The 24319-nt window shown below is 40.6% G+C and overlaps 2 protein-coding genes and 1 pseudogene across 3 annotated transcripts in view; 2 read left to right on the top strand and 1 right to left on the bottom strand.

Moving 5' to 3' along the window:
* LOC137265630 (uncharacterized) overlaps positions 1 to 2681 on the top strand; it is an 8487-nt gene extending 5806 nt beyond the window's left edge. The window contains exon 2 of the mRNA XM_067801063.1: positions 757 to 2681. Within this exon, the coding sequence (XP_067657164.1) occupies positions 757 to 1725 (969 nt within the window). The 3' untranslated portion in view covers positions 1726 to 2681. The remainder of the gene's footprint in view (positions 1 to 756) is intronic.
* On the bottom strand, positions 2648 to 24319 carry LOC137265628 (uncharacterized). 2 transcript variants are annotated; one of them, XM_067801061.1, is made up of 8 exons: positions 24046 to 24319; positions 8568 to 8747; positions 7464 to 7637; positions 6595 to 6753; positions 5288 to 5646; positions 4544 to 4637; positions 3948 to 4030; positions 2648 to 2785 (listed from the first exon to the last, which is right to left on the bottom strand). In XM_067801061.1, the coding sequence occupies exons 1-8, from the start codon at positions 24116 to 24118 to the stop codon at positions 2741 to 2743; spliced, it is 1167 nt and encodes a 388-aa protein (XP_067657162.1). In that variant the 5' UTR covers positions 24119 to 24319; the 3' UTR covers positions 2648 to 2740. The 2 variants fall into 2 exon arrangements, with proteins under 2 accessions (XP_067657162.1, XP_067657163.1); XM_067801062.1 differs by having other exon boundaries at positions 2685 to 2785; positions 5288 to 5673; positions 24046 to 24158.
* On the top strand, positions 10906 to 11006 carry LOC137266490 (small nucleolar RNA U3; annotated as a pseudogene).

The following is a 24319-nucleotide window of genomic DNA, read 5'->3' as shown; positions in this document are numbered from 1 at the left end:
GGTTTTCTGTTGTCCCCAGCATCTAGTTTTGTTCTATATATGGACATCAGTTTTGTTTATGGACATTGAAATTATACAATACATTGTGATACCTACCACTAAAGAACCTCATGCATTCCATTGCATTGCATTGTGATAAAAGGAAAAAGAAGGTTTTTCTCAAATCGTTCAATACGTCTATCTCTTGGGAGACATCATAGCTTTTGTTTTTGGTATATCTGAAAATATTGTGCGAGATCTTTCACCATTTTCAGTTATTTTCAGACGAACCATGTGCATACCCCGAATTGTGTGTGAGACAAGGATGTTGTCCTCGTTCCCTTGTTTTTTCAGTATTTGAATAAGACCAATTACTATTTTGTTCCCATGAATTCCCATTTTGTTATATAAATTGTTTAGTTGGTTACACATCCATCAAAGAAACATGACTCTAATGTACACCGTTACTTACGAATATTCACATTAAATGAATTGTAAATGTTTTTCAATAGAACGTGGCATTGTTTGTCGTGATCATAGATTCTGTTTAAAATGAGCCAGGTGTGTCCTCTACTGCTTTTACTAATATGCCGGTTCTACCTGGGCAAACTTGGACATTTTGTGACGAGCGAACGCTTTATATAAGTTACCCCATTGATCCTATTTTCAGAATACGGACGTCAGCGAAACCTTTATTAATGACAGGGAGACGACATCGTAGCTCATTGTTTCACAATACTATGTCCTATGATCAACCATTGTGTTTTCTACTTTCAGATCCATAGATGTGCAGAACTTTACTCTAAGCTAATCACAGACCACCCCCAGCGAACCTTCCCATGTTCATCTGTCCCCTGCTCCCGGTCGCGTGATCGTTACCTTCAATATGTTGACCTTAAGCCGTCGGGGGCAAGGTCAGCCCCACCGTTGTGTCGACGTTACGTGGAACCTTCCAGAGCGGACAGCGTTACGTCTAGAGGAGACAGCGTTGATGTCAGCAGGGAGGGGGTTAATTCTGGCATGGTTCTGGTGAACATCAGAGAGGATGGTGTAAGTCCCAGAGAGAACACTTCCTCCAAAATAGTTGGAAACGGTAATACCAGAGGAGATTGGGTTAGTACGAGAGTCGAGAGTATGAATAGCAAATTTCAAAGCCTACACTCACGAAGAGGGAGCGTTACTTTCAAAGGAGGGAGGGTTGGAACAGAGAGGACTAATACCACGCTGCACAGATCTAACGTCATTGACGTGGTTAGCGACACTACGGGGACGTCAGATGGGCTATCTCCACGGGAGAACAATGACAGAGTGGGGCCTATGTGGCTCGTTGAACATCTCAGGTCACGGGACTGTGGGGCACCTGTTAATATGACGTTACCCCACGTTCAAGAAAACACCAGAACATTACCACCAGGTGTTCATGCGAGGGTATTACCCAGAAACCCTTCGGTCAGGGAGAAGATCAGAGGACGGGCGAGACTCGACTACGAGATGGCCAATATAAAAGCCGAAGCATTCTGTGAACAGCAGAGAGAGAAATATTTCAGGACAGCTTCGGCCAATCTTCGGAATCGTGACCTTAGATTTCAGGAGGAGGAACTGCGCGAACAGATGCGCAGAGAGCAGGGAGAGGGAGAAGATGACGTCATCAGTCTTGTGACCTCTCCACTTGATCAGGAGGAACTATATTCCCGCATTCAGAGTTGGATTGAAGACGTTCAGGGGGCGTTGAAGCATTCCAGCTGAACCTGTAATAATTACATTGCGAGGAATGGTTTAACTTGCCCTAACAACATGTACATAATTTAATGGAACTCTTTTGTTTTACGAGAGTGGAAGGTCTTGTTATACAAAAATTGATTGGTCTTGTTGCTACTAACACGACAAGCACTCTATAAAAAATCCAGAGATACAGTGACAGGCAATGAATGGGTGTTTTCTTTCTCGCTGTTTAACTATGTGTGGAGTAGGGCGACCAGTCAGACAGACACTATAAGGGGAATGGTGAGAAGTTAGGATGACACTTGCAGATGGCTGAAGACCAATTCTAATGCAGGGCCCTTATTCTCGAAACGTTCGTAGCCCTAAGAATTCTTGACATTGGTCGTAGCCAAAGTGTTAAGTATGGGCTTAAGAACTTCGTAGGGCTACGAACATTTCGAGAATAGCTAGCCAGGTCTTCGCGGGTCTCTCAGAAAAGTGGAAGACAATTGTATTTGAGAGAAATATCGGAGCAGATTTGAGTCTGAGTGTTAATTTTAACATTTTCTTTCAGGACAGGCATAAAAAAATAGCGAAGCTTCGATTATTCGAAAACCGCAATGCAAGAATTTCCGGAATAGCCAATCATCCGATACAATTATATACACGAGCAACTATGCATAAATGCAACTAAAATAAAGAAATTATATAATTTGGTTTCCTTACATTAGTGCTGTTTTTTCAGTTCCACCTGATCTTCAACAGTACAAACAAAAAATGAAAAGGGTGCGGATAAACTGGGTTTCACGTCACATGTGCAGATGGTACCGCCATATTGCTGGAATATTGTTGAGTGCGGCGTCAAGCTAAACTCGGTTAGTCAGTCACAGGTGTCAGTTCACCAGTAATTGCCCTTGTGTCTACCGAGTGTTTGTACTTTTATGATAATACATTTAAAACAAAGTCATAAATAAACAAGTGATTTATTGTGAGTATATGTACAGATGATGCAATGATCATAAATAATCCGTTCATGATGTTTGAGACAGTCCCCAGGACGTCATCCTGCCATGAACCCCTCAGGTACACAACGGTAAAACAGCAACTGGAGGGGCAAAAAAAAATCAGGTAAGTACAAACAGACCTGAATTTATCTACATCACTATTTATAAACAGTAGCACGGTGGCATAGAGACGAATGTTGGTAGTAAGAGGCCCTGACCATTTCACTAACAGAGTGAGTGAGTTTAGTTTTACGCCGCATTCAGCAATATTCAAGCTATGTGGTGGCGGTCTGTAAATAATCGAATCTAGACCACACAATCCAGTGATCGACAACATGAGCATCGATCTGCGCAATTGGGAACCGATGACATGTGTCAACCAAGTCAGCGAGCCTGACCACCCGATCCCGTTAGTCGCCTCTTACGACAAGCATAGTCGCCTTTTATGGCAAGCATGGGTTGCTGAAGGCCTATTCTACCCCGGGACCTTCACGGGTCTCACTAAAAGAAGTTAAAATATGGTGACTGTTGTTATTCTGCCTAATGCTTGTAAGTAAGGTACACCGAGGTCTGGTTTAAACGGTTTTACTCTAAGTTAGTATACTGAATTGCGTGTCCGTGTTCTACTGCATGGATTCTTGGAATTGAAACTTGAGTGAGTGAGTGAGTTTAGTTTTACGCCGCACTCAGCACTACTACAGCTATATGGCGGCGGTCTGTAAATAATCGAGTCTGGACCACACAATCCAGTGATCAACAACATGAGCATCGATCTGCGCAATTGGGAACCGATGACATGTGTCAACCAAGTCAGCGAGTCTGACCACCCGATCCCGTTAGTCGCCTCTTACGACAAGCTGAGTCGCCTTTTATGGCAAGCATGGGTTGCTGAAGGCCTATTCTACCCCGGGACCTTCACGGGTCAATTGAACCTTGAACAGCACGTAATGGCGGTAAAGGGACGTTACTCTTACATGAATTGGAAAACCAAGCAGCCATTGCCCCCAGCGTGTATTTAATTCTAAAAATCATTATAATTAACACAAACCCGTAATAATTTCATCATTTTCATCCTTGATTGCGAAGAGTCCGATGTAACATTGCTGTAATGTTGCTGGGTGTACAACATCTAAAGACCGATCGATGTTCATGGTGCAAATCGTTGGAATCAGCTGTAGTATTGCCGCGCGAGGCAAATAATACACTTTTTTACCCTAATACTTATACAAACCACCATGTTGGATACCATCATGACATACTCACATCATCAAACTCCCCGATGAAGTTTTCCAGACCGTTCCCCATGCCTATCGCCAGGGCACACGTGATGGGCTTTATATGCAAATCTGAAAATAACAGACACGACATTGCATCATCCCAACGATACATACATAATACTCGATATTTGAAGGAGCTTGGATCAGAATGGGTCCAAATTAGTCAACGCCTTTCCTAAAGCACAATTGGACCTGTACCTAGATGGATCACCATTGGCCTGACGGGATCCAACGTCTCACCCAGCGTCATGGTCAGCCATAAATGGATTGTACCGCAAATAACGATCTGGCTTTGATTACAGAATCGTGACGCCAATATCCCCAAGCTTCAAGATTCACTCTAAACTTTAAAAAGGTTTGGGAACGGTGACATGAAGATTGATATTACGGTTGGGTAGCCTAGTTGATGTTCATCACGCCGAAGGCGTGGATCAGATGTCCCACGCAGGTACAATCAGCGAAGCCCAATTTTGATCTCCCCCGCCGTGGCATATCTGGGAAATTGCGAAAAGCGGCGTAAAACAACACTTTATCGTTCTTCGTTCCCAAATAGAACTCGCTCGCTTACAAAAACCTACTCACTTGTGTATACAGGCTTCGCTTCCTTGTTGCCAACCTTGAATCGTATGATAGTGTTGTTCCTCATCAGCTGCACAGGTGTTTCTGACGTCACGTTCTGCAATGAAACACTGTCAATATAGACCCCGCAGCATTAGATGCCATCCTCAATTTTCTCAAGGGTACTAGTATACGTCCCGATAAATCTCCACTGGTACCCGGCCCGTGAACATCCGGGGTAGGGTAGGCCTTCAGCAATCCATGCTTGCCATAAAAGGCGACTATGCCTGTCGTAAGAGGCGACTAACGGGATCGGGTGGTCAGACTGGCTGACTTGGTTGACGCATGTCATCGGTTCCCAATTGCGCAGATCGATGCTCATGTTGTTGATCACTGGATTGTGTGGCCCAGACTCGATTATTTACAGACCGCCGCCACATAGCTTGAATATTGCTGAATGCGGCATAAAACTACATTCATTCACTCACCCACTGGTACTCGGGATGCATTTACGCATGGCTGTCACTTTTTAAGGATATTTACCTCCCTTTCCTGGCTTTTTGTCCAGTGTCTACGCTGGGAAAGTTAAGAACACCAATCCATTCTATCATAAATAGAGCGTTTGCTCGGCACGCCGAAGACACGGGTTCGATTCCCCACATAGGTACAATGCATGAAGCCCATTTCTAGTGTCCCCCGTCGTGATATTGCTGGAATATTGCTAAAAGCGAAGTAAAACTAATACTCACCCACTCACTCATTACTTACAACATCATGGATGCTCCTCACGAACGAGTGGTCGCTGCCACTAACCGTGACCTCCAATGTGACGATTCGTCTCCTGATAAACATGCGCAGTGTCCCTTTCGTTCCGTTGCACCCGTTCCCAACGAGCGCCATATCGTTTCCTCGCCTTGACTCATGGGAGGTAACTCGAAATTTGAAGGAGAGAGCAAACTGAGGCCGGAAGTCGCTGTTTACGAGAAAGGGTATTTCCAAACTTCCTGCTCCGTGGAATACTGCCTTCTGATCCGTGACCCCGACAGACCCCAGCTTGGCCTGGTGGATTCGACCCCTGGACTCCATCATGCTACCATCATAGGGGAAGTAGAAGTCATTTACGCATTCTGGGGAAGAGTTCGAAACGAAAATAGCTGTCACTTGTTAAGGTTATTTAAACAAATTATGTTTTGCTGACGTCTGTTTTTAGAATGGTTTGGTATGAAGGAAAGGTGTTTCTATATACATGTAAATACATATCATTTCTTTAGAAAGCAATAAATCTGGAAATGGTATTGATGAAAAAATACCACGCCTGTTGCGGTCAAAGGTCTGAGGTCGTGGAGGTGTGGCCTGGTGTCCAACGAATACACTCACTCACAAAATAATCTGGACCAGATAGTAGTGGAGTCTGGACCCAGATAATCCAGTGGTCAATATTATGAGCATCGAAACTAGGGTACGATAACTTGTGTCTAGTAAATCAGTGAGACTGAACATCAGATGCTGTCAGTCGCCTCTTAAGAAAATGAAGTTCTCCTGAAGACCAATTTTAACCCGATTTCCACGGGTAGAAATATATGTGCACTGGTCTCGAGAGGGTCTTGTTGGCCCCTTTGTATTCAAGAACAGACGATCTACTTAAATGTTCTGTGTACTCAAGAAGACAGAATATTCCTGAATTGAGTGAATATACTCACGTGGAGAGAAGCTGGTTGGTTTAAAATTGTTTATCTTCAGGAAGACAAACTCGGCTTGATTTTTCAAAAATATCATCTGTGTGTGTATGTGTACTGACATACAGAGGGTCTACTACAGTGGGTCTACCACTGTATCCTGAAGGAGAGACGATGTACTTAAGAGAGTGAGTTTGGTTCTACGACGCTTTTAACAATATCTCAGCAGTCTAACGCCGGGGACCACCGGAAATGAGCTTCACACATTGTACCCATGTGAGGAATCGAACCCTGGTCTTCAACGTGCCAAGCGAACGCTTTAACCACTAGGATACTCCACGATCCCGATCTACTTACGTACTCAAGAAGAGATGGTTTACTTGAACTCTGTGTACTCACGAGGAGAAGGTCTATTTGTTGTTCGTGAAGTCGTGTACGTGCACTGGCACATGGCGGTGTTGTAAACAAGGCCTACTGGACAGGACATCAGTGTCCAGCCCAGCTGACCCCCCGAGTAGAACTTGTGGGGATCATGCGAGGGCATCATAGTGTTGCAATCTGAAATCCATTCATCTGTCCCGACATTGAGAACGTAAAGGTGATATAACTTCTGAGATACGAACGCAGTTCAAGTTATTGTAACGAAACTGAAAGTACACCAAATGTAATTGTTTGACACTCAACACTGTTCCAGCTATATGGCGACCGTTGGTAAATATTTGAGTCCTAGACCAGACAATCCAGTGATCGACTGCATGAGCTTCGAGGCACACATTTGGGATACGATAGTGTAATGATTTCGGTTCATTGAGGTAAATGAATCAGAACACCGATGTGCCAAGTGTATGCATCCTCGTATAGACCGATAGTACGTAAGCCTATTAGGGCCACAATTTTCAAGATACAAGATCCCGAATAATAGCGAAGCGTGACCCTAATAGGCTTCCGTAGCTTCATACAGCATCTTATGACGTTCATTCATAAACGGTGAGTGCGTGAGTTTAGTTTTACGCCGCACTAAGCAGTATTGCAGCTATGTAGCGGTATTCCGTAAATAATAGACTAAGACTAAGACTATACAGGACTAAGAAATACAGTGATCAACATCATAAACATCGTTCTACGCAGCTGTGATATGATGAACCTGACCACTCGATCCCTTTAGTCGCCTCTTACGACAAGCATTAGTTGCTGAAGATCAATTCTAACCCGTATCTTCACGGGTAATTCGTAAACGGTACCTACAAGTATAGGTTATCGTTTCTTACACTGCTGCCGCCGGAAACACGACCTGCTGCGCACGCACAAGGAGGAAGAAGCATCAAACCTCTCGCCCGGCTGACATCTCGCGTGATGAGATCTCCCATTGCCGCAGACGTAGTAGTTGTGACAGGAGTCTACATCCGGGTACTGGTAGCCGTTGGGACGATTGCGGCATGGATCTACAACACCAGTGTAAATATACATACAGAGAAAATCCAGAAGAATGAACACCGCAGTGGACATCTTCGTACAATATTTATTGCTCTGTGCCGAGATTTTCGGAGCTCTCTTAGCGCTAAGATAGTCTTAGGTTAATGGTTAATCTAGGTCCTGACTCATTATCTAGATGGTGATATCAGATGGATTATTGGAATTATGTCAGATGACATCGGGGTGTTGTATCGTAGGGGACAATATGGTGATATCAGAATAATATTGGGGCGATATCGGGGTGATATTGGGGTCTAGTATCGCTGGGGATATATCAGGGAGACATTGGTTAGATGTTTTCTTGTTTACTCATCAATATTCCAGCGGTATGTCTAAATAATCGAATCTGGACTAGTCAATCCAGTGAGCAACAGCATGAGCATCAGTCTACGCAATTCTGATACGATGTCATGTCAGCGAAATCAGCGAGACCGTTGCCTCTTACGACAAGCATGTGCTACTGCAGACCAATTTTAAACCGGACCTTCGCATGCAAGGAAGCATACGAGCCATATTAGGATGCTATTTAGGCCGTGTCCAGGCCCAAGTTTGTATTACAGAAACTGGACAAATTGACGAATTCAAATTTTGGGATGTCGTATTTCCACTTCGTGTTTCTGTTTTGCGCCGTCAGGAAATTGGGGCATAGAATTACTTATAGTCGCGTTCTCGAACGAACGCTGCTTGACTGAATATGGGCGAAACGACGTCATCAGGTGATATCGGGACAATGTCGACAAGCCATCAGGGCAACAGAGGCGGGGGGGGGGGGGGGGGGGGGGGGAGGGGGTAAGAGGATTTCACCGGCGTTATAACGAAGTATTAGGGAGGTAACAAGTATGATCGACGTGGAGTGGGGATCGTCGGGAACATCAGTCGTGAGTTAAAGATGTACTCACCGTAGGGACAGGAGACGAGGTCCACTTGTTGACAGCTGTTGATGTCGTTGCTCCAGAAGGTGGCACTGGGACAGAACTGTGTCTGATTCTGGGAGTAAGAACACAGGACGAACATGTTGCATGTGCCAGGCACCGGAAAGAACCCATGGCCCCTCTCCGCCAGGTGTTTCTGACACAACACTGAAACAAGTGAGGAACTAGGTAACAGGAAGTGAAAGACTGAATGGGTGACTTTAGTTTTACGCCGCACTCAGCTAGCCAGCTATATGGCGATGGTCTGTAAATAATCGATTTAACCCGGATCTTCATGGGTTAGGTTTGTATTTACACTGATTAGATCATATATACGTTTGGAATGTAAAGAGAGAGTACAAGTGTTCCTATATTGCATTATGAGTAAAGCTTGGGAAATTTATAAAGGAACACTTGTCTATTCACGTGTTCCCTTACTTGTTTCCATGAGTATATAAACAACAATAGTAATGGCAATACCCGAGAAGCTATAGTTCGCCGTCCTGCAATATCATGCCGGGGGACACCAGAAATAAACTTCACACATTGTACCCATGTGGAGACTCGAACCAGGGCCTTCGGCGTGACGGGTAAACGCGTCAACCACCAGACTACCACCCGACTACCCCGCTGTTCCTAACAGTTACTGAACAACGGAATGGAGATTAACAACTGGGATTAACTTTTTAAGATAATTCAATAATTAATTCATACTTGCTACAACGTAAGTAGCCATTGGTTTCAAGGTTCATTCCAACAATGGATGACTCTAATCGGTCGCTATGACAACGGGATGCACAAGTATTCAAGGTGCCCGCCACTGCCGGTTGTTCTACCATCAGGCATAGCACATGCCTTCTTGGTAATAAAAACTTAACATGACACTCTTATAACCGACATTGCACCTCCGAACCCACCGTGGCAATAAAATTATGCTTTAGATGGCACGCGGGATGCCCTCCCAAGCGCTAACTAGCAATCCTTGGGGCTCCTCGGACACAGCACGTATATGATTGTGCCATAAAACCCTCTCGGTGGTACATACCATCTCGTGTCACACTAGTTCCAGCCCCGCTACGTATAGTTTATAGTCTAAGTATAGTTTATAGTCTAAGTATAGTTTATAGTCACGTTATTGTAATATACTTCCGGCATCAACATCTCAGCTGTGGATACAGGGAAGTGTCGGTCAGATACGTCCAGCATAAATCATACAGCCGTTTCACGAAGGGATTCAGCGTTAGTAAATCATGAACATGTTATGGTCGCTGTAGAAAACATGCTTAGATTACGCTGAACCAGCTTGTCGGGATGAAAAGGGCCCGTTCATTTCCGGGTCTAGGGTCTCGTTCGTATGTCTTTGGGATCCTGATCCAACAACCGTTCGTAACGCTGTCGTAACTCTGTACTTTATCATAAGCTTACGAAGGACAAAGTGTTACGAACGGTTTGTGGGTCGGGTCCCTGGTTTGAACATATTTTACATATTTTAAAAAATAGTGAAAACACACAATATAATGCAGTGCCGATGGAGCCGCAGACCTGAGACTTTCTACATTTTTTTGAAGTTAAGGAAATCCACATTTTCTAGACTTGCGTGGGCTTCCTTGGATATATTTGCTTCAGGGTCTGTACGACAAACTACGATCTGGTCAAAGGAAGCGCTAGGTTTTCATTCGCCAGAACGAGTCCGTCGTTTCATTAGTTGGTTGAAGAAAATTGATCTTCATTAACTCATGGTTATCTTAAGAAGCTACTAACGGGATCGGGTGGACAGACTCGCTGAGTTGATTGAGACGTGCCATTGTATTCCATTAGCACAGATCGATACTCACCTACTTGTTTTGAATGCCGTTTTACGAAGGCTGGTCAAAAAGTCCAAGTATGCTTTAAGGACCTGCTGCTTTTGAACTAGTTGATCTATTTGAGTAAAATAACTGGAAATGCTGATGAAGAACACTGTTCAACAACACTCCTAGGATTAGATATTGTCACCAGTCTAAACGTTATGTAGACTTAGAACGTTCATTTTTGCCGAATAAACACAACTAAGAGAGTTGCTGACCTGGTATACGGGGTTTGGGAGTCATGAAACGTTGTCCTCGCCGGACAGGAATTACCTTATTCCATCGATCAAACGCCCGTAAATTAATCGGTTCTATAGTGAGACCCCTGCATTCAAAATGACGATTTTCCGACGATTTTCGCTTTCGTAGTCTTATTTGAAAGTTTTTTTGTTTTTCTTTTTTTTATATTTTCATTCTTGGAATGAGCAGTAAATGTGTATTGTATATGTGTATTGTATATGTATCTTGTATAATGTATATAGATAATACTTTTAGGGATCCTTTCTTTAGCATGCATCGACAGGACTTCAGGTAAAACTGAGTCTACCAAACCACGATGACGATATATACAGAACATGGATTTCCCGAGTATTTTTAAATATATTTTTATTATTTTTTATAAGCATTTTTACACATGGATACAACATTCACTCACATAAAAAATGCCAGAAAATAAATTAATTGAAGTTATCGATGTGTGCTACTGAAAAACATTTCAATACCATTTGTTGTGGTATAACCTGGCTTTGCTATAATATCTAATTTGTCGATGATGTAATAGTTCATTAGCTAAATTATCAAGCCAAATAAAGCATCACTGTCGAGGGAATCTGAAATACCAAATAACACTAGATTACAATTGAATATAATTCCGTTGGCATGTGAACATTTCAGCATTATCAAGAGAGAGAGAGAAAGAGAAAGAGAGAGAGAATTGCAAAACGGAGAAGCAATTACACTAATCATTAACGTTTTGAAAAACGTACATGTCCCCAGTGGGCATGAGCTCAGCTGGTCTATTTTTAAAAAACATTTTCCTGTAACCTTCGGACGACGACTAGGAATTTCATATATAGGTCATGCATCTGCCTGCCACTCGAATGGAGCATGTTTATATATATATATATATATGTTTATATATATATATATATATTTATTTTTACAAAAGTATCGCTAGGAATTAAGCATAAATGTATCAAAGTAGTTCCTATTTTTATCATATATTTGTTTGTTTGTTAATAACATCAGTATGAATACTCCAGCTATAACAGCGCGGTCAGTAGAGTGAGTGAGTGAGTTTAGTTTTACGCCGCTTTTAGCAATATTCCAGCCACATCACGGCGGGGACCAGTAGAAATTGGCTTCGCACATTGTACCCATATAGGGAGTCGATCTAAGGACCTCGGCGTAACGAGCATACGACTCATATCAACCACTACACTACCTTACCGCCCTGCGATCGGTAAAGATAAACGAGTGATTGATATTATGACCAACATGTCACGTGATTTGCAATTTGCGCAGCCGGGGACCTGTCCGCACGTAAAGAATCATAATGTTAAATAGCCCTATTTCTTTACACGCCTGTTCACACATTACAGTGTAAGTAAATATAAACTTAAAGGTCACATGCAACCAAAACATCAAACACAATTAAAACACATTTATCACTTATTTATGACATATGACATATAATATACATTGCTGCTTCTAAAAAAAACAAATAAACAAAATTATAAGCGTACAATCGCAATGCAAAAGTGCAATATTTTGTACTTGGGCTTACTTCCCCCGAAACGAAGCCCTCGGGAGACCGAACCCAGTCATAGCGGGTGGATATGCACTCAAGTGCAAAGACGGCTTCCGATTGGCTGTTTCATTTGCTGATATGCTGAGGGTTCATTGTGTGTACAGAAAGATGATCTGTTTGATGGGCATTTTAGAAGTATAGCCAGTCACAAGAAAGTAAGATTCTTTATGGATAACAACTTCTTTTTGTGTACTTGATGCGCCGTTTCAGTATGGATTCATTTACTGTTGTCAAACAAAATCATAAACACTAAAAGAAGTCGTTATCCATGAAGAATGTATATAGGGATGTTGGGTTTGGAAAACACATGTTCTCTGAATTTGCGTTCGATCCAATCAAAAATCATGTCAGTAGAGATGGCAAACTACTGCGTGGCTGGAATCTGTCATTCGTCCAAGTACAAAGCAGGACTTGAAACTGACAAGAGTTTGCACCAGTTTCCGTCAGATCCAGTCATCCGAAAAAAATAAATGTAGTTTGTTTGCAACCCACAGACATGAAAACATGTCATGTGTATCACACGTGCCTAATTACATAATGTGGCAGACACGGGACTCGGGTGCACGAGTCATAAATCAACTTATTTTCTTATGTCGTACAGTCTGATAGGTGTTAAGTTCAAATTGCACGTGGTCAATGATTGAAGCTGTGTATTGCATGTTGTCTTTAGCAGACAGGCAGACAGACATATAGCTGTGAATAAACCGGACACTGAGCTTTCTCTGTGACAGAGACTGCTTACCACAATCAACAAGTTTTTTTACCTAACGAGTAGATTATTTACTTGTTTGTGTATACAACCAAGATTAGGCTACTGCTCACGACCTCAGACGCTGGGCATGCATACTGTTTCAAGCTCCGCGAACCTATTCACTGCGCATGCGTTATGGACGCAGCGCAGCACAGCTGTTGAAACCAGTTTCCCCCCCAGCACTGGGGGAATTTAGTGAAACGTTTGAACTCCGATTTCGCGGGCTTTTTTTCATCGCGTTTTTTTCAACATTATAGGTTGAATTGGCATTTTTTATGATTTGTTTAGGTATGTGCATACCGAAAGATACCAGAATCTGCAAAGTTGTGGTTTACGTTGCATGTGACCTTTAAAGTGCGATTGATTACAATGATCATATAGTTAGTTTCAGTGAAATCACTTGAGCAAAACTGTATTCTTTCTGAACATTTTTGTTTGCTTGTTTTTTCATGGACCATATATAAAACATGAAATATAACATGATAACGGTTTGTAGCCTTCCAAATTTTCCAGCATTTAAACAACTGGCGACAAAGAAACTTCTAAGGAGACATTGGCATTAGGAGGCACCAGCCAGCCATGAACCGCGACCAATTTCATTACTTCACTAAATTCATTAGCATTGTGCCAAAAATGGGAAACAGAGCTGAGTGAGTGAGTGAGTTTACTTTTACTGTTTATTGTTAGCAATAGTCAAGACGATCATTTGCTTTATATTTGCAAAGATTTTACTGCTTATACGCTTATAACAAACAACGCTTATAACGAACTATGTTTATAACGAACTACGCATATAACGAACTACGTTTATAACGAACTACGCTTATAATGAACTACGTTTATAACGAACTACGCTTTTAACGAACTGATATCAGTTCCTTATATCCGTGGTCTACTCTGAAATGGATGAATTGCCTCTGTTTACCCAGCATAAAATCTTTACCCGTTAAAATAAGTCACGAGACTATAAAGCTTCTAGTGCCTAACAGGCAGCTTGGGTTATCCTTTGTAATAATATTCAGAATGTGCGCTTTGAGCAGGATATGTAGCCTGAAAAAGACGCATTGTAAATATTCACATTATTATTCTAATTAAAAGAATAAAAAGAAATTTTACTAAAGCTTATTTATATTTTGTAAAATGTATGTGTAATGTAATATAAGGCCTGCTGACAATCTAATTATCTTCCTTATACTTACGCAAGAGCGGTTATATATAGTGAGTACAAAACAGTACATTAAATTCAAGGTACTATTTCAAACTTTATTACAGAGGATTATCGTTTTTGCACAGCATGACGATGAGGAAATTAATTTTTAAATGGGATCCACGGCACGTGTTCATTTATATGTGCACATAAAACCTAGATTCACAAGGGCACGTGTTCAGTTTATGTAAATTTAGTGCAAATATATTTTGAAATATTATTTTGCGTTATATTTATTTGCCTTTAATTGCTGGTTCTTTCCCGCATGCTACGTTTTAAGAGATTTTGAAGTTCATTTGGAATTTCTGATGGTCAATAAAAGTTGACAATGTTTTCAAGTTTAAATACAGTTTTGAAAAATATTATCTTTTTAAAAAAAACAGCTTGCACATATTACTAAGCGGAAACGTATTAGAACAGAAACATCTGTGCTTTTAATGGTGGCAACGGCTGAGATACAAGACGATAAAGGCGCTATATGGGTTGAAACCCCGATGTCTGTCGACTGGTGTTGATATGTCTCATATGACACGAACATAGTGGGTGGGATTCTGTTTATGATCATTATTACAGTTCCGTTTTTCAACACTCTGGACTCTTCAATGTATGAAACAATCTGAGCTCTCCCTGATGTGAAACAACCTGAGCACGTCAACGTATAAAACAATATGTGCTCTTCATCATATGAAACAGTCTGAGCTCTTCATCATATGAAACAATCTGAGCACTTCAACGTATAAAGCAATATGTGCTCTTCATCGTATCAAACAATCTGAGCACTTCAACGTATAAAAAACGTTTTGTGCTCTTCATCAGAATTAAAAATCTGAGCTATTCATTGTATGGAACAATTCTCGCTGTTCACCGTTTGACACCCCTAGGCAACCTAGCAATGTATGTGAAAGCTCTTTTTCTGACAGCTTTGCTAAGAACTTCTGTTGCCACTCTGGGGCTAGGTTTTCAACTCCACGTCAAATCACAATAAATGTGTGCAGGTTGTTATGCAAATAGCACAGGTCAAAGGCACTTCCATGACCATACGAAATCTTTATCAAAGTCAGAGTCTATCGTACAGTTCCGGTGTCTTTTGATGACTATGAAAAGTGAAAAGCAATAACACACTTGGTGTAAGTCCAAATTACAAGACAAGTTGTTAGGTAACTCTCTCATATATTGAAACATTTGAAAGATTCAATTAACGGGTCCATACTGGTACGCGAGTACACACACACGCACGCACGCACGCACGCGCTCTGGGTATTTTTTTATGGACTAATTAGAGACAAAAAAAGGTTAAAACGTGATCAATAAAAGCAAGAAGCAGTGAATTTTGTTATTTTTGGTACGCTTAGTTATGGGATGGGTGAGTGACTTTAGTTTTACGCCGCTTTTAGCAACATTACAACAACATGACAACGAGGGACGCCAGAAATGGGTTTCACACATTGAACCCATGTGGTGACTCGAACTCGGTGACGAAGAAAGGCTTTAACCACTAGGCTACTCCATCGCCCCAGTTGTAGGACGAACGCCTGGCTATAAACCTCCTACATGGTGACACTCTAGCACTTCTCGTGCACATTCTGTAACCAGTTTGGCTGTTGTAAAGAATGTATTATTAATGCCTTTAATAACGCACCAGGAAGAGCCACACAGATGCACCTGGTCCATATTTTTTTGTGAGAGATATGAAAATAATTGCCTATAAAATATGTTACATTGGCTGAATGTTTAAATAGTGACATTCATTCTGGAAGTTATCGTGTATTTATGTGTTCTTCTCTAACCTAAACTAGGAAACGAGAAGGCAAAAGGGAGGGCGTGATGGCGAAAAAATCACCATGCAAAATTTGACATCTAAATGATATGATATTAATTTTAAATATATGATATAGACTGATACATATAACATTTTGAATATATTTAGGTGACAAAAACCCTCTCAAACTGACTTGGAGTTTTATGAGAGTTGAAAGGTGAAATTAGTTTTTTATCACATAAGGACCTACATTGCGACACAAAACTTTTTATTACGCATGTTAGTGCAGACAGGTGATGGGACACACAAAATTAAGTACAGCCCTTGAGGCGATACCCCATTTGTCAGACATCCCAGCTGTAGGACACTTGAGCTAGAGCAGAGAAGGCACACCCCTACGGTAATAATAGACCAGTCCGTTCAGTCCTGCTTAGCTCACACTCTCCTCTCCACTAATTACAGGATTCGATTCGATTCGATTCGATTCTTTATTCAGTAAAGACTTGGGCCATATGCCCCTCGTCATCATTTTACAAACTATACAAGATACTATATGGTTATCCGTTGGAATGTGTATAATGCATGTAACATGTATAGATGGAGGATGGACAAAACATTTGAGTACTTACATGCATAATTTTATGTATTTACACAATCTAACAATACTATCTTTAGATGGGTCTGTTAATAACCCATATATAAATAACACATTCAGTAACACAAAAATCCAGTTTTTGACGCCATTATTGTATTGTGATAACAACAATTCATAGATAACTCTAAGGATACAATTTGATGTGCTTAGCAGTCTGAACCAGTATTTTACAACGCTTATATATCTATTAATATACAAAGGCTAACGACCTAGTTCACCATACACAGCCATATCAGTAACATTGTGGTGGACTTTAAGGATATTTTTACAAAATTTTAAATGTACACGTTCAATTTCAATTGCATTTTGCGTACCCCAGACTTCACAACCATAGTGCATAGCAGATGCAACAAAGGAATCATACAGACCACAACATGTTTCAGCTGTAAAGTGACCAGCTCTGATGTTATGTAGCAGAACATTCATAGCTTTTAAACCCTTACCCGCTAACATTTTTTGAGTAAATCCAAAATTACCTGTGTATGTAATCATATATATTACCTAAGTAGTTAAATTCATCTACAACCTCAAGAGGCATAGTATTAAAATGCCAATGTTCATCCTCTTTCAATTTTCGTCTTTTGCGGAATACTATCACTTTTGTCTTCATACTATTAACTTGTAGGCCTCAGTCACCACAGTATTCATGCAAACTATTCAGAGAGTGTTGGAGTCCGCACGGTTATTCAGCAATCAAGATCATGCCATCAGCAAACAATATAAGGAACAGATTAACATATTCAACCCAAAGTCCACTATCGACGTTTTCTTGGAGCTTCATTTCGAGATCTTCCATGAACAAGGAAAATAATATGGGAGACATTACGTCACCCTGTTTTATACCAACAGTAACATGGAAGTAGTCAGAGAGATTACCTCTATATCTAACGCATGCTTTAACCTCAACATACATAGCCTTTATAATAGTCCAGATTTTACCACGTATTCCCAAGGTATGTAATTTCAACAACAAGTCATCTCTGTTGACACTATCAACAAGGTCAACAAAACAACAATAAAGGCGTTTGGTTTCTTGTAGATAGATGCTGACAAGTCCCTGGAGTACAAATAATGCATCCACAGTCGGGCATCTGGGCATCTGAAACGACGTTATATTTGTCAACCCATAACATAAGTCTGTTATTCAATACAGATGAAAACACTTTTGCAAAGCAGCTATTAATTGTGATGCCACGATAATTCGATGTTAAATGAGCGTCTCCTTTTTCATGCAAGGGAATGATAACTCCATCGGTCCAGGACTTTGGATATATACCAGATGATAAGATTACATTAAACAGTTTAAAAAATGAAATATATGTGAAAAATATCTATCATTGAACATAAGTAATAAACTTAAACGTCTTTTCACGTTATTCAGATCAGGATCTAGTGCACTTGGTATCAAATATATTAGACGAAGTATTGCCTCTTGCAATGACGACATTGTGTTATGCAAACACTGTAAAAGTATCGAGGATGAAATTCATATTGTTTATATTTGTAAACGCTATGAGGATATGCGTCGGCGTTACATTCCAAAAACGGTCCATGGATACTATTATTCCCTCCATAGCATATGTACATCATCAGACATTAATATCATAAATAACTTTGTCAAGTACTTAGAACATGTTTATTCTGCTCCTGTTAGCGTTGTTTCATGAAACTGGTAACCAAGATCACTACTGTACCATCTTGTTCTATGGGTCGTATGGAGTTATACAAATAAACCCTTCTTCTTCTTCTTCTTCTTCTTCTTCTTAGCAATGTCATTGATCATCAGTTCACATGTACATTTGAAATATTCATTCATAACTTGGTCTTTTCCAGGCGATTTATTATTTTTCAGATTTCTAATTGCTTGACGCGCCTCTATAGTGGTCATGTCACATGGCAGTTCATCATACAGAGCTTCATTATAATTGGTCATACTTGGTCCCCACTAATTACAGGAAAGTACATAACTGCAGGAGATGTTGCCATTGAACATGCTCAGCCGCCACCAGACGTAACACGACTCAGTTTCATAATTCAGGCGTCCCTTTGGATCCAAGAACACTAATCGTATTCACACTTTTTCAAATCTCTCTTTAGACTGGGAAACGTAAAACACCTTAATTTAACTAGACGTTTCATTTCAGCTCAAGGTATAGCAATGATGTGATATATACTGACCCGCAAAAGAAACGCACCGATAGAAGATTCTTAAACACCAGACTTTTATTCACTCTAATTTATTAACAATCAAAACGGAGGACTGCTTTCAAACTTGACACTTGTAGTTAACACATTTTCGGAAATCACACATTGAGAGTACACCCAAACAAATTCACCAGAAATGGAACCGCTAAGACGCCAGAAAGTCCGTATCGTGCTGACCGCCATCGATCACGGTGTTGTGTCGGCTGTACGCGGAATGAATAAGCCCGTTGATGAAGGCAAAGGGCATTTGAGTACGTACTCTGAGAAATGCCTGATCGAGTCCAGCCGGACTCGGCTTTGGCGGCTTTGGTTGGAGTTCCTTCGGTCAGTCTTTATAATTCTCGCCCCAAAGGTGTTCTGTAGGACTTAAATCTGGAGTAGATGCAGGCCATTTTAGGGTTTGGATGCTTCATTTTCTTAAGAAGTCAAGTGTTGCTCTAGCATGCGCGTTGTCTCGTTGGGAGATGTGATTTCTGTAACTTCCAAAATGTGATTTTATGGCTTGGTCAGTATAGGGAGCAGCTGTCGCGTCATTTCTCCGTCCTGGTCCGTGATTCTGGAACACCATGGGACCATCGAACTGGTTCAGACCGATTGCGCAACATACTATTATGCTCAGAACACCAACGGATCTCTTTCAACAATACACCTCTTGGAAAACGGTTTCCCTTGCCACAATCTCGGCTTTCATCAGAAATCGTTGTCGATAACGCCGGTTTCAATGCTGACTTTCCCAGTGCAGTCGGCTTGGGCGGTAACGAGGGTTGAGGACGCATCTACGGCTCTGTCCGATAAATTTATTACCTCCCTTTGCTGACTCTGCCTTCTCACAGTAGTCAATCAGCTAGGCCGCCGTTATAACCGAGCTTGCCAGTGTCAACAAAAGTAGCGGTCGCAACTGCGAAGGTTTGCTCGCAGTGCGTCCCAGATTTTAGGGAATTCATACAAACAAATTGACAGGTTCGAAACTTCAAAACAACATATGCAAGAACGCCTTCTACCTCTTCCAGAGAACCTCTGCATGATTTCTGTTGCCAAGTATAATCGGTTAGACAATTCAAAAAACGAAAGTGAGTTGTGATTGGTTCGCTCAAGTTCCCAGCGTAGACACCTGACTGGATCAAAAGACAGTCAAGGGAGGTAATACATTTATCTGGCAGAGCCGTAGATGCGTCCAGGGTATAGTGGAGACTTATCGGAACGTATATCCTGGAGATATCGAGGATGCGATGTGATCTGTGACAGCAGATGTTCTTTAGCGCAAACGTCGACGCACTGTATTGGCACTAATTGGTCCCAATGATGTTGCGAACTGTGTCTGTAGCTCTGGTGAAGTGATCCTGCAAATGGTTGCTCACAATCTGTAGGTTTTGACGTTGTGATGTTACTGCAGGTTGATCTAGGACTGTAAGCCACTTGACACAGTTCCTGCAGTTGGCAGATTGTCCTGTCATGAACACAGAAATGATTGGCTAAACAGCCTGGCCAACTTGTACCAAGGTTTAGTTCCTCTCATCTCTCCTCAGTTGCACTGTGTCGATTATGTCAACACAAGAATAACTTCAGGCAAATTTGGGACTAGCGTCTGTTCTGTTAGGTACGTTTGGTCGATATGCTTTTTCAGCAGAAAAAACTCTGATGTTAGTAATGAATGTCAACTGGGACTGAATGACGTTGATATTATGGTAACGGTGATAAGAAGGCTCGTGTGTTATGGCCCAGAATAATATACTGTAGTAAAGAAGCTGAGAGAGTACAGTTGAAATTCTGTTTGTTGATTTTTAGAGCCGGTATATCTACATCAGATAACATGATAGTTGGGAATGTGGGCGTTTGCCATTGCAGCTGGTATATTTGACCAAAATACTGGTGCCGACGCATCACTATACCTCCTGGCAGGTTACAAAACCAGTGTTATCAGATGCTTATGTCCCTTCATACTACGTGGGACACACACATCCGACATACCTTATTTATATTTGGGTTTTGGTTTTGTCTGGGTATCCAAGCAGGTTGGTTGCATAAAATCTTTTGTCTCTTTAGTCAGACAACGATTACCAGATAATTTGCAAGTCATGGATTTCAAGCTTGAGCACTTCCTGCATGTGTAACTACTATATACAGTTCAAATCATTGTTAAACGTAGAATCATATTTGTCACGTGATATTCCTGTTTACTTAAGACCTTCAATATCTATAGACGTAGATGCCAAAATTATGGTGTTGCTATAGAAACCGGTAAATATAATATGGCCGAATTTAAGAATAGTTTTTGTTTATTTTGTAAATTTAAAAAGGATTATGTGATTGAAGATGAGCTTCACTTACTTTTTGTCTGTGAAACCTATGACGTTCTTAGAAGGAAATAAACATACCCGCTTATACCCTACGTTAAATCTCACTATGTGTTGGTGTGAATTTACTGACATCACGCAATGTTTCTACCTTGCACAGTATATGTTTGTGTCTATATAAAGTATGGCAATTGAGAGCCAACACTATTAACAACACGCACTTACCCTTGCATTTATTACTAGTATACAGTTTACCCTGCGTATGAAATGTTTGGACTTATAAGGTATGGAAACTGTGACACATCACTCCTACCCCAAAGCACTCAGCCCGTCAGTTATCACCGGTACACAATGAGGCTCAGCATTTAAAACCCAATATTTATAAATACATTTTGTTGTCCGTATAACGTTTATTACAAATCCTCACACCCGTGCCTGTTCAGCAGTTACATTCTCATTATAATGATATCACTAAGAAAGTATGTATCATGGTCCCAAGGCCTTTTATGGAATAAATCTGTCTGTCTGACATGTTAATAGAAGGATGCTCCTATAATGAAAACACCACGTTGTCAGAACAAAATTGTGCTTTTTGGTTTTGAAGTGTCGCGTTTCTTTTGTGGTTCAGTATATTTGAAGTAATGATCACGACCTAGGTAAAACTGTTTCATGTTTTAGATCTGTTTCATGTTTGGATGTATTCATAAATATTCAGAGTGACAAGAAGTTCGCGGCATGACTGTGTGACAAACACTTAGCCTTCAACTTTCCAATAGTCGACGTTGCTTTTAAGTCGAGCGAGATTCCAGCAGCTCCTGTCTTTGGTGTCCGCGTTTCGCACTACACGAGACTATTTCTAGAATGTTTGTTTAATTTCGTACTCAACAATATTCCAGGTATGTAAATAAACAAGTCTGGACCAGACAGTCAAGCGATCAACAGCAGGTGTATATATTTGTTTTCGACCTGTACCTGGAGGGGTCGGATACGTTCATGCTGTTCAGACACCTCGTATCATGAATAATACAGTGATGCTTAAACTTGTGATGTAATCGTACAAAGGACGAAAAATTCCCATGATCATACAGGCGGTTTTATCCTTTTGATTTGATATTAAGCTTTTCGTTCCAAAGTATGTCATGGACTTGTATAAGAATACCATTACTATTAGAACGTCGTACAAGAAGTCCAAATGCTTCAGAGGGGGATTATAGTTTATGACAGATAAAATATACTCTCCGAATCTTATGGAATGCTTGTTACTCCACTAAATAAAATAAATACCATGCACTGGAACATCTTACATAGCTTCAGTGAACATATGACAACTGTTTGTTTGTTTGTTTAACGCTGCACTCGGCGATGTTCCAGCTATGTCTGTAAATAATGGAGTCTGGATCAGACAATCCCGTGATCAACAGCATAAGCATCGATCTACGCAATTTGGATATGATGACAAGTATCAACCAAGTCAGCAAGCCTGATCATCCGATCAATCGCATTTTACGAGCATTCATTCCTGAAGATCAATTCTAACAGGGATCTTAACAGGTACAAATAATCTTATTGTGTTATCGGTCATTTTTAAAAAAACAGACAACTTTTGTGGGAATCATTCAAATTCAATTTTTGCGGTTAATGTTGAAAATGCTAAAGTAAATGATGGACAATAAGAAGCAACACATAAGTACTTAAGTACACATCTCTAAATGGTGAATCAAATCACAAATATGTTAACGTTACAATATATGTTGAAAAACATTTCAAGTCCACATTGTTAATCACACATTTGTCGCTTATGTACTATTCGGAATTGTTCTGTAAAACACAATAGGCATAATAATGTGAATTAGGAATTAATTTTTGAAAAACCTTTTCGTTTGTACTTTACGTTTGTCTTTAAGAACGACTTTCATGCTTTATTATGGAATATCAGTATGCATCGCGTAGCTTTAAGGTGTCATTTTAGTCGCATAAATTATATTTTTTTAACCTAAATCTCTCGTTATATCATAGTTTTGTTATTTATGGTTCATATGTCTTTCTTTTCTCGTTAATGAGATCTTATAGATGTCAGTTATTTTCTTATATTTTTGTGGTGTAGAAACAAATGCGTTTTTTCCGTTACTTTTTGCGTGTGTTCGTCAATTCAGGTTTTCTCGTTTCTTGGAATATATTTTAGTTATTTCAATAATTTTCAAATATAACAATCAGTTTTGGGGTTGTTTGGATTCGCGTAACTCGTAATATTACTCGTACTGTTGATTATTTTCAAATCTATTATTAATAACGATAAAACTGGAGAGGAGAATCGAAATTACGATAAAAAAATCGCACTAAACGGAACATAATGAGAATTTCAAGCGTGTTTCAATGGTATGTCGAATTAACGGACAATATTTGAGTCAAGGAAAAAAACTCCACGAAATTACGCGAAAAACTCGTAGGAAACAAAATTCTCGAAATTTCGATAAATTACAGAAATCATGAGAAAGTAATGGAAACAACAAAGCGCACAACGAAATTTCGATTCCTTTAATAGATTTAAAATAAAGAAAATATGAAGGAAATTACCAAAATGTAACAGAAGTACCGTGAAAAATGGCTCGAAATTTATGGCTCACAAACAACTGAAAAAAAATAGAAAAAAGTGTGTAGTAAGTGAACTCCTTATCGACTCAGAGCAGTCCATCTCTCAGAACACTGGTACTGTCTATGAATGCTGAACTTAACTGCAACTTGACTTTCAGCCAATTATGGGGAGAGCTTCCTACAAACATACCGGTGTGGTGAGAGTATTGGGCAAGCACGAACACTCGCAATAATTACCTGCAAGTATGCTAAAGACACGGGGAACTGATTGTTGCACTGAAAGGGATGCAGACATAACCCAGAATCGGTAAGATTTCGCATGGAGGATACAACTAAGAACTCTTACCGTCGGCTCCAGAAAGAAATCCTCGAATCCGGGTCAGCCATACCAGGAGCCAGAGAGCCGTGAACACAGCCATACCTGGATAGCGCTGTCCTTAATTACATTTCACACCTGTGGGGGCCGTCGTTAGCTGGCAAGTATCTGTGTCCCTTTGCTGTCTTACAACCCGTCAGTCACTCTCCTTGGGCACATATACTGCTGACGCCCGCTACTATCAGGAAACTCTGCTGACACTAGTCAGTGCCACTGACACAGGTTACTATCAGGTGCAGTGAGT

This window comes from Haliotis asinina, chromosome 15 (assembly GCF_037392515.1).
Source record: "Haliotis asinina isolate JCU_RB_2024 chromosome 15, JCU_Hal_asi_v2, whole genome shotgun sequence".
NCBI classification, from domain to species: domain Eukaryota; kingdom Metazoa; phylum Mollusca; class Gastropoda; order Lepetellida; family Haliotidae; genus Haliotis; species Haliotis asinina.
Note: the sequence above shows the minus strand (reverse complement) of the source record. Positions and strands in the feature narration are given on the sequence as shown.

Excerpts from the sequence above, each read along its gene's own strand:
- LOC137265628 (XM_067801062.1), bottom strand. The coding sequence starts at position 24,118 with ATGGCTGTGTTCACGGCTCTCTGGCTCCTGGTATGGCTGACCCGGATT. Across the intron at positions 7,638-8,567 it reads CCTCGTCTCCTGTCCCTACG|ATCCATGCCGCAATCGTCCC; the intron begins GTGAGTACATCT and ends CTGGTGTTGTAG. Across the intron at positions 2,786-3,947 it reads TCATCGGGGAGTTTGATGAT|TTGCTGTTTTACCGTTGTGT; the intron begins GTGAGTATGTCA and ends TTGCCCCTCCAG.